The sequence below is a fragment of the Mobula hypostoma genome, chromosome 6 (assembly GCF_963921235.1).
Source record: "Mobula hypostoma chromosome 6, sMobHyp1.1, whole genome shotgun sequence".
NCBI classification, from domain to species: Eukaryota; Metazoa; Chordata; class Chondrichthyes; order Myliobatiformes; family Myliobatidae; genus Mobula; species Mobula hypostoma.
In genome coordinates, this window is record NC_086102.1 from 4,952,983 (window position 1) to 4,966,389 (window position 13,407).

The 13,407-nt window shown below is 45.2% G+C and overlaps 1 protein-coding gene across 4 annotated transcripts in view; it reads right to left on the reverse strand.

Annotated features, from left to right (window-relative positions):
* The window catches only part of LOC134347450 (splicing regulator RBM11-like), a 65,133-nt gene that overhangs the window by 43,360 nt on the left and 8,366 nt on the right, over window positions 1–13,407 (reverse strand). For 3 of the 4 annotated variants that reach the window (XM_063049770.1, XM_063049771.1, XM_063049768.1), the window contains exons 4-5: window positions 2,246–2,302; window positions 1,710–1,815 (exon numbers count right to left, since the gene is read on the reverse strand). In XM_063049770.1, coding sequence (XP_062905840.1) covers window positions 1,710–1,815; window positions 2,246–2,302 — 163 coding nt within the window. The remainder of the gene's footprint in view (window positions 1–1,709; window positions 1,816–2,245; window positions 2,303–13,407) is intronic. The other variant, XM_063049769.1, reaches the window with a different exon arrangement.

A 13,407-nucleotide genomic window follows, 5' to 3' on the forward strand; every position in this document is an offset into this window, starting at 1 on the left:
TTCAGTTAGTCCTGACGAAGGGTCTCGGCCTGAAACGTCGACTGCGCCTCTTCCTATAGATGCTGCTTGGCCTGCTGCGTTCACCAGCAACTTTGATGTGTGTTGATTGATAGTGTGATGCTTGTTTGACACATTTGGACAGGCAGATGGGGCTCGTCAGTCGTGATTGTCATCATGAACATACACTCAGTGACACAGGAGAAACCTAATAAAGTGGCCACTGACTGCAAATGTAAAATTGTGTAAGAAATACACCAGTGCCTCCAAAACTAGACAATTAGCCACAAACTACGGCTTCAGACCAGATGGACTACCAGTGTCCAAAACCAGACAGCTCAATAACTTCAACACAAGAGATTCTGCAGAAGCTGGAAATCTTGAGCAACGCGCACACACGCACACACACACACACACACACACACACACACACACACACACACACACACACACACACCCATCCAACCCCAATGCTGGAAGAAAAGAGCAGGTCATGTACACTATTCGTACCATTATCCACCATTGTCCCTGTGCCAAAAAAGACCAAGGGAACATGACTGAACAACTTGTGTCCTGTCGTACTCACCTCAATAATGAGCAAATGGTTTGAGAGGCTGGTCAGATCACCGGCAGGTGGTAAGAGTGGGTTCCCTCACCTTCAACTCTCTGACTCTCAATGAGGAGCCCCTCATGATGAAGTCCCTCCTTTACTCCCTGTTTACGCGTGACTGTGTCGCCACCCACAGCTCCAATCTGCTAATTAAATCTGCCGACAACATTACACTGATTGGCCTAATCTCAAACAATAACGAGGTGGCCTACCTCTAATACAGTGGTGTCAAGAAAACAACCTCTCCCTCAATGTCGCAAAAACAAAGGAGCTGGTTGTGGATTACAGGAGGAATGGAGATGGGCTAACCCCTATTGACATCAATGGATCTGGGGTTGAGAGGGTAAACAGCTTTAAGTTCTTCGGCATCCACATCACCGAGGACTTCACGCGGTCTGTACACACCAGCCTCTTTCACCTCAGATGGTTGAGGAAGTTTGGTATGGGTCCCCAAGTCCTGAGAACTTTCTATAGGGGCACAATTGAGAGCATCCTGACTGGCTGCATCACTGCCTGGTATGGGAACTGTACCTCCCTTAATCGCAGGACTCTGCAGAGAGTGGTGCAGACAGCCCAGAGCATCCGTGAACTTCCCATGATTCAGGACATTTACAAAGACAGGTGTGAAAAAAGGGCCCATAGGATCATTGGGGACCCAAGTCACCCCAACCACAATCTATTCCAGCTGCTACCATCCTGGAAATGGTACCGTAGCATAAAAGCCAGGATCAACAGGCTCCGAGACAGCTCCTTCCACCAGGATATCAGACTGATTAACTTTCGCTGATTTGAGTGGATTTCTATGTTATATTGACTGTTCTGTTTATTATAAATTACAATGATTGAACATTTAGTTGAAGACGGAACGTAAAGAGTTTTACTCCTCATGTATGTGAAGGATGTAAGAAATAAAGTGAATTCATTCAATGCACACACACACACAATGCTGGAGGAACACAGTAGGTCACACACAATGCTGGAGGAACACAAAAGGTCAGGCAGCATCAATGGAGGGGAATGAACGGTTGATGTTTCGGGCCAAGACCCTTCATCGGGACTGATCAATATTTCATCAGGACTTCATCAATAACTTCACACTCACCATAGCTTGCCAATAGTAGGGGTCAGGGTTGTTGAAGCTGTTGCTCATGGAGTATGGTGGTGTGAGAAACAGCGAAGAACTTGGTCCATCTGGGAATTGAGGGCTCCTAAAGCAACATAGAGAACAAGTCATCAGGCGACCTCACCATAATATCTGTCATATCACCGGGCCTGCAGATCACCCTGGCTTCACTGATATGCAATTCTTCCAAGATTTTAAAATCCCCGTCTGGTTTCCACTTCTTTTCTTCGCAAACTCCACAAGAGATGGAAAAGGGTTGTGAATGCAGCCCAGCCCATCATGCAAACCAGCCTCCCCTCTGAGGACTGACATTGCCTCAATTTCCAGCTTCTTCAGTAAAGCAACAGCATAATCAGAGATCCCACCCACCCCATACATTCTGTCTTCTCCCTTCCTTCATCAAGCAGGAGGTCCAGAAGCTTGAAAGCACGAACCATCAAGCTCGAGGACAGTTTGTACATTGCTGTTAAAAGATGATTAAATGGTCCTCTTGTATAATAACATAGATTCCTTACCTCACAATCCACTCGTTATGACCTTGCACCTTATTTTCTGCCTGTACTGCATTTTCTCTGTAAATATAACACAGCATTCTGCACTCGGTTATTGCACTACCTCGATGCACCATGTAATGCGTTACATGGTGGGGTTTAAAATAGAGTTGTAGGGCGTTGGGAGCCAGAGTGCCAGAAGAGTTAGTGGAGAGGTTTTGGAGGCAGATGTTGTTAAGACCTCAGACAAGGTCAGGAATCAAAAGATTGAGTATGGTAAGACCAGTGTCCTGAGCTGCATATATTTCAAAGCAAGTATTGTACGCGCGTGATGTCAGCCAGTACAGCATGAAAGGTTTAAAAAGACCACCACCATATCTAGCGGGCAGTGGAGTGAGAGGCAGCAGAGTGATTGGGCTTTGGCTCAAAGAGCTTAGACGGTAACGGCACGAGGCGAGGTAGGTCTACCTGTGTTGTTTGCGGAAAGGAGTAAGTATGTGTGTGAGGCCAGTTTTCTGTGCTCAGTGTCAGATGTGGGAGGTCCTGGAGTCTCCCAGCCTCCCGGATGGCCACATCTGCACCAGATGTGTCGAGCTGCAGCTCCTAAGGGACCGGGTTTGGGAACTGGAGATGCAGCTCGATGACCTTCGCCTGGTCAGGGAGACCGAGGAGGTGATAGAAAGGAGTTATAGACAGGTGGTCACAACGGGGCCACAGGAGACAGACAAGTGGGTCACAGTCAGGAGGGAGAAGGGGAAGAGTCAGGTACTAGAGAGTACCCCTGTGGCTGTACCCCTTGACAATAAATTCTCCTGGTTGAGTACTGTTTGGGGGGGGGCAGGGGGAAGACAGCCTACCTGGGGATGCAACAGTGGCCATGCCTCTGGCACAGAGTCTGGCCCTGTGGCTCGGAAGGGTAGGGAAAGGAAGAGGAAGGCAGTAGTGATAGGGGACTTTATAGTTAGGGGGTCAGACAGCCAATTCTGTGGATGCAGGAAAGAACCTCGGATGGTAGTTTGTCTCCTAGGTGCCAGGGTCTGGGATGTTTCAGATTGTGTCCAAGATATCCTGCAGTGGGAGGAAAAACAGCCAGAGGTCATGGTGCATATTGGTACCAATTACATAGGTAAGAAAAGGGAAGAGGTCCTGAAAAAGAGTACAGGGAGTTAGGAAGGAAGTTGAGAAGCAGGACCACAAAGGTAGTAATCTCAGGATTACTGCCTGTGCCACATGACAGTGAGAATAGGAATAGAGTGAGGTGGAGGATAAACGTGTGGTTGAAGGATTGGAGCAGGGGGCAGGGATTCAGATTTCTGGATCACTGGGACCTCTTTTGGGACAGGTGTGACCTGTACAAAAAGGACAGGTTGCACTTGAATCCCAAGGAGACCAATATCCTGACGGGGAGTTTAAATGGGGAGAGTTTAAACTAGAATTGTTGGGAGGTGGGAACCGAACTGAAGAGACTGGGGAAGAGGAGGTTGGCTCACAAATAGAAAAAGCTTGTAGACAGTGCGAGAGGGAGGATAGGTAGGAGACAGAGAAGGGACGCGCTCAGACCAAAGGTTTGAGATGTGTCTATTTTAATGTAAAGAGTGTTGTGAACAAAGCAGATGAGCTTACAGCGTGGATCAGAACTTGGAGATATCTTCCTGTTTTACGGTGGTTGGCACCCAGCTTAGTGGTGCATTACCACCACCTTCTGCTCCGGAGTGTGCAATAGACTTACATTCCAAATCCCTTCACACAATCAGACACACACACATACCCTAACCTACACTTTATCCTCCCATCTTTGGCCATCCTAGTACCCTATTCCTGCTTATCCATCATATCCTATAAAAAAAATCCTGTACCCCTTAAGAAAGCTAAAAATACCCTGACCTGTGCTCTCTCAGCCATGCCCAGCAACCCTTTTAATATGAATTCTTGCACTCCTAGTTCCCTTAGATTAATTCTCATCATCTCTCTCTGTATCCCATACTTCCTGCAACTCAGAACTACATGTTCTACTGACTCCTCTTCCTGATATTCCTCACACAATCCTGTCTGGTGTTTCCCTATCATTTTCAATGTTTTGTTTAATGCACAGTGCTCCAGCCTTAACCTAGTCCACACAATTTCCTCTCTTCTGTTTCCATTACCTACCCTAGTACCTGCAAAAACTTTTTTGTATTTGATATAAATACCTCCCTTTCCCCTCCCTGTCCCATCTTTCTTGCCACATTTGGTTGATTTTTTTTCCCCAGATTACACACTTAACCTCTGCTTTACTGATACTAATGTGCATTTCTACATTTTCTTTCTTTAACGCCCTCTTTGCCAACTCATCCACCCTCTCATTCCCCTTCACTCTTACATGTGCTGGAACCCATGGAAATTTTACCTGACCTCCCTGATTTGCAATTCTTGTGACTGACTGAAGGACTTCATAAAGTACATCTTGCCAACTGTTTGAGTGAAAAGACCTTGAACTTGCTAGAACTGAGGATGAATCTGAGCATATCAACACTTTGACTTGTCTAGCTTTCTCCACCCATCGCAACACAACCAACACTGCCAGTATCTCCACTGTATACACCCCTAACTTATTAGATGTTCTTCTGCTGATTCCAATTTCTTTTGCTGGTATAGCCACCCCAAACCTTGTCACTCCTGTTTCAGGTTCCTTAGCACCATCCGTATAAATCTGAGTATAATCACCATACTTTTCCATCACGACAGTTAAATGCACTTACCAAATCAGTGTTATATTTTCATTTCCTTTTTACCTCTAACAAATGCCAGTCTATGTCAGGCCATACAAGCTTCCATGGAGCTACAACTAAATACTGAAGGACTTATCCTTAGATCAAACTCTCCACATTCTTTAGCAATATCATTCCCTACCCGACTAAAGTTATCCCTCTGAAACCTCCCATTTTCCCAGCACTCCTGCAACACTCCTTCAGCAGGGTGAGAATCATTGTGTCCCTGCAAGTTAGCCCAGTAGTTTGCCATCAATCGCATCCTTCTTAGTTCCAAAGGCATTACTCCTATTTCTACCCGTAGGGCTCATACTGGTGATGTTTTAAAAGCCCCACTGCACACTCTCAAAGTCTGAGCCTGAATCACATCCAGTTTCCTTATAAGAGACCTAGCTGCTGATCTATATGCTATCTTTCCATAGTCCAACACTAATCTTACTAAAGCCATATACATTCTCTTCAACGCTGAACAACTTACTCCCCATTCCCTACCAGTCAAACATTTCATCCCATTTATTACTTTTTTACATTTCTCCTCAACTTTCCTGATATGGTCTGCCCACGTTAATTGTGAATCAAATATAACTCCCAGAAATTTAAATGATCCAACCCTTTCTAATTCAATCCCATACATCCTTTATTTCTTCCCTACCTCAATTCTTTTCCTGGTGAAAAATACAGTTTGAGTTTTTTCTACTGAAAATCTATATCCCCAATCATAACCCCACTCCACCACTTCATCAATTGTTTCTTGTAGTTTCCTGATTATATGCTCCATGTTCCTGCCTCTTTTCCATAAGGCCCCATCATCCTCAAACAGTGACCTACCTATATCCACTGGTACCTTGTGAAGACATCATTGATCATAATGATGAAAAGTAACGGGCTAATCACACTACCTTGAGGTGTGCCATTTCCCACTATGTACTGGTTTGATAATTCTGATCCAATCCAAACTTGAATTTTTAAGCATTAAAAACTTGGAGATATGATGTGGTGGCCATTACAGAGACTTGGATGGCTCAGGGACAGGAATGGTTACTTCAAGTGCCAGGTTTTAGATGTTTCAGAAAGGACAGGGAATGAAGCAAAAGAGGTGGGGGCGTGGCACTGTTGATCAGAGATAGTGTCACGGCTGCAGAAAAGGTGGATGCCATAGAGGGGTTGTCTACAGAAGGGATCCCCAACCTTTCTCGCACTGCGGAGGTTTCATATTGACAATATTCTTGCCGACCGGCCGACCGGGGGGTGGGGGTGGGGGGGCGGTGGTGGTGGTAGGGTTGCCAACGGACGAGAGTAGCAGTCGAATACGCTGGGTTTACCCCGAAAAGACTACAATGACCATGAAGCCTTGCGCAGGCACCAATGCACATGCGTGTACGCTTTTTCCTATAAATCGTTTTTGGCGATTCTGTTCGGGGGGGCGGGGGGTGCGTGTTAATCACTGCCGGAATATCGGTGATAAGTGGCTAATACACTCAATTTCATTTCTAAAAGGGTTTATCTAACAAATTTAATATTAAACACACAGCGCATATTTTCCTCGCATGAATATAGTGATAAGTCAATTATCAGGGGAGCTTGAAGTAAGTGTTGAACGAACTTCCAGTAGAAGTGGTAGAGGCAGGTTCGATATTATCATTTAAAGAAAAATTGGATAGGTATATAGACAGGAAAGGAATGGAGGGTTGTGGGCTGAGTGCAGGTCGGTGGGACTAGGTCAGAGTAGCGTTCGGCACGGACTAGAAGGGGAGAGATGGCCTGTTTCCGTGCTGTAATTGTTATATGGTTATATAAGTCATTAGCATCATAGCATTTTAAGTAACGTTTGGATATTAAATACACAGCACATATTTTCCCCATATAAACATATAAAATCATTGCAACACACCAATACCGCTGAACCAGTGGGAGCCCTGGGCTTGTTTTCCTGCAACAAGACGGTCCTATCGAGGGGTGATGGGAGACAGCGATACTCGAAGGGGGTTCCTGATGTCCAGTCTATTCCGCAATTTAGTTTTCGTTGCATTCATTGCAGAGATATGTTGGAAATGGAAGTAACGTTTTCAGTGCTTTCCTGGCGATCTCAGGATACTTAGCCTTGACTTTGATCCAGAATGCCGGCAGAGATGTTACGTCAAACATACTTTCCAGCCCGCCGTCATTTACAAGCTCGAGGAGTTGATCTCCTTCCCGCGCTGAAATGGATGACGCGCGGGTAATGACCTCTCGTGTGTTCAAGCTCAACAGTGGGCGTGACAGGGAATGAGGAAAGGTGCAGCTGACTCATATCGCCAAATCATATCGCTTCCTCGCGGCCCGGTAGCGCATGCTTTGCGGCCCGGTGGTTGGGGACCACTGGTCTACAGAGTTTCTATGGGTGAAGGTTAGGAACAGGAAGGGGTCAAAAACTCTACTGGGTGTTTTTTATAGGCCGCCCAATAGTAACAGAGATATTGAGGAGCAGATAGGGAAACAGATCCTGGAAAAGTGTAATAATAAGAGTTGTCGTGATAGGAGATTTTAATTTCTCAAATATCGATTGGCATCTCCCTAGAGCAAGGGGTTTAGATGGAGTGGAGTTTGTTAGGTGTGTTCAGCAAGGTTTCTTGACACAATATGTAGATAAGCCTTCAAGAGGAGAGACTGTGCTTGATTTGGTATTGAGAAGTGAACCTGGTCAGGTGTTAGATCTCTCAGTGGGAGAGCATTTTGGAGATAGTGATCATAATTCTATCTCCTTTACAATAGCATTGGAGAGGGATAGGAACAGACAAATTAGAAAAGCGTTTAATTGGAGTAAGGGGAATTATGAGGCTATCAGGCAGGAAATTGGAAGCTTAAATTGGAACAGATGTTCTCAGGGAAAAGTACGGAAGAAATGTGGCAAATGTTCAGGGGATATTTGTGTGGAGTTCTGCACAGGAATGTTCCAATGAGACAGGGAAGTTATGGTAGGGTACAGGAACCATGGTGTACAAAGGCTTTAATAAATCTAGTCAAGAAAAGTTTACAAAAGGTTCAAAGAGCTAGGTAATGTTAGAGATCTAGAAGATTATAAGGCTAACAGGAAGGAGCTTAAGGAGGAAATTAGGAGAGCCATGAGAAGGCCTTGGCGGGCAGGATTAAGGAAAGCTCCAAGGCATTCTACAGTGACAGTGGGAAAGTATGTGTGGAACCGGAGGAAATAGCAGAGGTACTTAATGACTATTAAGTATTCACTATGAAAAAGGATCTTGGTGATTGTAGTGATGACTTGCAGCAGACTGAAAAGCTTGAGCATGTAGATATTAAGAAAGAGGATGTGCTGCAGCTTTTGGAAAGCATCAAGTTGGATAGGTCACCAGGACCAGATGAGATGTATCCCAGGCTACTGTGGGAGGCGAGGGAGGAGATTGCTGAGCCTCTGGTAATGATCTTTGCATCATCAATGGGGACGGGAGAGGTTCCGGAGGATTGGAGGGTTGCGGATGTTGTTCCTTTATTCAAGAAAGGAAGTAGAGATAGCCCAGGAAATTATAGACCAGTGAGTCTTACTTCAGTGGTTGGTAAGTTGATGGAGAAGATCCTGAGAGGCAGGATTTATAAACACTTGGAGAGGTATAATATGATTAGGAATAGTCAGCCTGGCTTTGTCAAGGGCAGTTCGTGCCTTATGAGCCTGGTTGAATTTTTTGAGGATGTGACTAAATACATTGATGAAAGAAGAGCAGTAGATGTTGTGTATATGGATTTCAGCAAGGCATTTGATAAGCTACCCCATGCAAGGCTTATTGAGAAAGTAAGAAGGCATGGGATCCAAGGGGACATTGCTTTGTGGATCCAGAACTGACTTGCCCACAGAAGGCAAAGAGTGGTTGTAGACGGGTCATATTCTGCATGGAGGCTGGTCACCAGTGGTGTGCCTCAGGGATCTGTTCTGGGACCCCTGCTCTTTGTGATTTTGATAAATGACCTGGATGAGGAATGGAGGAAGGGGTTAGTAAATTTGCTGATGACACAAAGGTTGGAGGTGTTGTGGATAATGTGGAGGGCTGTCAGAGGTTACAGCGGGACATTGACAGGATGCAAAACTGGGCTGAGAAGTGGCAGATGGAGTTCAACCCAGTTTAAGTGCGAAGTGGTTCATTTTGGTAGGTCAAATATAATGGCAGAATATAGTATTAATGGTAAGATTCTTGGCAGGGTGGAGGATCAGAGGGATCTTGGGGTCCGAGTCCAGAGGACACTCAAAGCAGCTGCACAGGTTGACTCTGTGGCTAAGAAGGCATACGGTGTATTGGCCCTCATCAATCGTGGAATTGAGTTTAGGAGCCGAGAGGTAATGTTGCAGCTATATAGGACCCTGCTCAGACCCCACTTGGAGTACTGTGTTCAGTTCTGGTCACCTCACTACAGGAAGGATGTGGAAGCCATAGAAAGGGTGCAGAGGAGATTTACAAGGGTGTTGCCTGGATTGGGGAGCATGTCTTATGAGAATAGGTTGAGTGAACTTAGCCTTTTCTCCTTGGAGCGATGGAGGATGAAAGGTGACCTGATAGAGGTGTATAAGATGATGAGAGGCATTGATCGTTTTTCCCAGGGCTGAAATGGTTGCCACAAGCGGACACAGGTTTAAGGTGGAGTAGGTTCAGAGGAGATATCAGGGGTAAGTTTTTTACTCAGAGAGTGGTGAGTGCGTGGAATGGGCTGCCAGCAACGGTGGTGGAGGCGGATATGATAGGGTCTTTTAAAAGACTTTTTGATAGGTACATGGAGCTTAGAAAAATAGAGGGCTATGGGTAAGCCTAGTAATTTCTAATGTAGGGACATGTTTGGCACAACTTTGTGGGCCAAAGGGCCTGTATTGTGCTGTAGGTTTTCTATGTGTCTATGAAAGGTGGATGAACTCAGGGAATGGATCAACACCTGGAATTATGACGTTATCGCCATTAGTGAGACATGGTTGCAGGAGGGGCAGGACTAGCAGCTCAATATTCCGGATTCTGCTGGTTTAGACGTGACAGAACTAGAGGAGTGGTGGCGTTACTAGTCAAGGAGAATGTGACTGCAGTGCTCCATCAGGAGACTTGACTACTGAGGCATTATGGGTGAAACTGAGAAATAAGAAATGTATGGCACGTTAATGAGAATATATTGCAGACCACCCAACAGTCCAAGGGATTTAGAAGAACAAAGTTGTAGAGAGATCACAGATTGTTACAAGAAACATAAGGTTGTTATATTAGGTGATTTTAACTTTCCACATATTGACTGGGATTCACATACTGCAAAAGAACTAGATGGAATAGTGTTTATCAAGTGTGTTCAGGACAGTTTCTTTAATCAGTATGTAGAAGTCCTAAAAAGAGTGAGTGCGATACTGGATCTGCTATTAGGGAATGAGACAGGGCAGGTGACAGAGTTTGCGTAGGGGAACACTTTGTATCCAGTGACCACAATGCCATTAGTTTCAAAACAAATACGCAAAAAGATAGGTCTGGTCTGCAGGTTGAAATTCTAAATTGGAGAAAGGCCAGTTTTGAAGCTATCAGAAATGATCTGGCAAGTGTGGACTGGGACAGGCTGTTTTCTAGCAACGGTGTACCTGGTAAGTAGGAGGCCTTGAAAAACGAAATTTTGAGAGTACAAAGCTTGTACGTGCCCGTCAGAATAAGAGATAACAGGTGCAGGGAACCCTGGTGAGGCCCTGGTTAAGAGAAAAGAAGGTGCATAGTGGATAAAGGCAAGCAGGAAAAACTAGGTGCTTATGGAGTACAAGAAATGCCAGAGAATACTTAAAAGAAATCTGGAAGGCTAAAAGAAGGCATGAAGTTGCTCTAGCAGACAAGGTGAAGGAGAATCCAAAGGGATTCTACAGACATACTAAGAGCAAAAGGATTGTAAGGGACAAAATTGGTCCTTTGGAAGACCAGAAAGTGTGGAGCCAAAACAGATGGGGGAGATCTTAAATGTATTTTTACCATCCGTATTTATCTGGGAGATGGATACAGAATCTGTAAAAGTAAGGGAAAATGGCATCAACTTCATGAACCCTGTGCAGATTACAAAGGAGGAGATGTCTGCTATCCTGAAGCATATCAGGGTGGATAAATCCCCAGGGCCTGACAAGATGTTCCCTCGGACCCTGTGGGAGACAAATGCAGAAATTGCCAGGGCCATGGCAGAGATATTTAAAACATATTTAGTGACAGGAGAGGTACCAGAGGATTGGAGGATAACCAATGTTGTTCCGCTATTTAAAAAAGGGTCTAATTTTAAACCAGGAAATGATAGGCCGGTGAGTCTGACATCAATTGGGTAGGCATGGACTGATTAAGGATAGTCAGCGTGGCTTCCTGCATGGTGGGTCATGTCGAACCAATCTTATAGTTTTTCCTGGAAGTTACTAAGAAAGTGGATGAAGGCAAGGCAGTGGCTGTTGTCTATGTGGACTTTAGTACAGCACTTGACAAGGCTCAGTCATTCAGCATTCAAGATGAGGTAGTAAATGAGATTATACATTGGCTTTGTGGGAGAACCCAGAGAGTATAGTAGAGGGTTATGTCTCAGACTGGAGGCCTGTGACTAGTGGAGTGTCACAGGAACTGGTGCTGGGTCCGTTGTTGTTTGTCATCTGTATCAATGATCTGGATGATAATGAGGTTAACTGGATCAACAAATTTGCAGGTGACCCCGAGATTAGGTGTGTAGTGGACAGTGAGGAAGGTTATCATGGCTTCCAGAGAGATTTGCATCTGCTGGAAAAATGGGCTGAAAAATGGCAGATGGAATTTAATGCAGACAAGTGCAAGGTTTTGCACTTTGATAGGACCGAGCAGGGTAGGTCTTGCACAGTGAATAATAGGGCATTGAGATGTGTGGTAGAACAAAGGGATCTGGAAATACAGGTACATAATTCATTAAAGGTGGTGTCACAGTCGTAAAGAAAGCTTTTGGCACATTGGCCTACAGAAATCAAAGCACTGAGTACAGGAGATGGGATATAATGTGGAAGTTGTAAAAGATGTTGGTGAGGCCTAATCTGCAGTATTGTGTGCAGTTTTAATCACCTCTCTACAGGAAATATATAAACAAGGTTGAAAGAGTACAGACAAAATTTATAAGCACGTGAGGACCTGAGTTATATGAAAAGATTGAATAGGTTAGGACAAACATAAGGAATTCTGCAGATGCTGGAATTTCAAGCATCACACATCAAAGTTGCTGGTGGACGCAGCAGGCCAGGCAGCATCTCTAGGAAGAGGTGCAGTCGGCGTTTCAGGCCGAGACCCTTCGTCAGGACTAACTGAAGGAAGAGCTAGTAAGAGATTTGAAAGTGGGAGGGGGAGGGGGAGATCCAAAATGATAGGAGAAGACAGGAGGGGGAGGGATGGAGCCAAGAGCCGGACAGGTGATTGGCAAAAGGGATATGAGAGGATCATGGGACAGGAGGCCCAGGGAGAAAGAAAAGGGGGAGGGGGAAAAAGCCCAGAGGATGGGCAAGGGGTATAGTCAAAGGGACAGAGGGAGAAAAAGGAGAGAGAGAGAGAAAGAATGTGTGTATATAAATAAATAACGGATGGGGTACGAGGGGGGAGGTGGGGCATTAGCGGAAGTTAGAGAAGTCAATGTTCATGCCATCAGGTTGGACAATACTCTTTAGAACGTAGATAATTGAGAGCAGATTTGATGGAGGTATAAAAAGTTATGAGGGGTATAGACACAGTAAATGCAAGCAGGCTTTTTCCACTGAGGTTGAGAAGGGACTGCGACCAGAGGTCAAGGGTTAAGGGTGAAAGGTGAGAACTTTAAGGGGAACTTGAAGGGAAACTTCTTCACTCAGAGGGCTGTGAGGATGTGAAATGTGCTGTCAGCACAAGTGGTGCATGCGAGTTCGATTTCATTATTTAAGACAAGTTTGGATAGGTACATGAACTGTAGGAGAATGGAGGGCTATGATCCCGGTGCAGGATGATGGGAGTAGGAGTTTAAATGGTTTTGGCATGGGCTAGATGGGCCAAAGGGTCTGTTTCTGTGCTGTACTTCTCTATAGAAACATAGAAAATAGGTGCAGGAGTAGGCCATTTGGCCCTTCGAGCCTGCACCGCCATTCAGTATGATCATGGCTGATCATCCAACTCAGAACCCTGTACCAGCCTTCCCTCCATACCCCCGATCCCTTTAGCCACAAGGGCCATATCTAACTCCCTCTTAAATATAGCCAATGAACTGGCCTCAACTGTTTCCTGTGGCAGAGAATTCCACAGATTCACCACTCTCTGTGTGAAGAAGTTTTTCCTAATCTCAGTCCTAAAAGGCTTCCCCTTTATCCTCAAACTGTGCCCCTCACTCTGGACTTCCCCAACATCGGGAACAATCTTCCTGCATCTAGCCTGTCCAATCCCTTTAGAATTTTATACGTTTCAATAAGATCCCCCCTCAATCTTCTAAATTCTA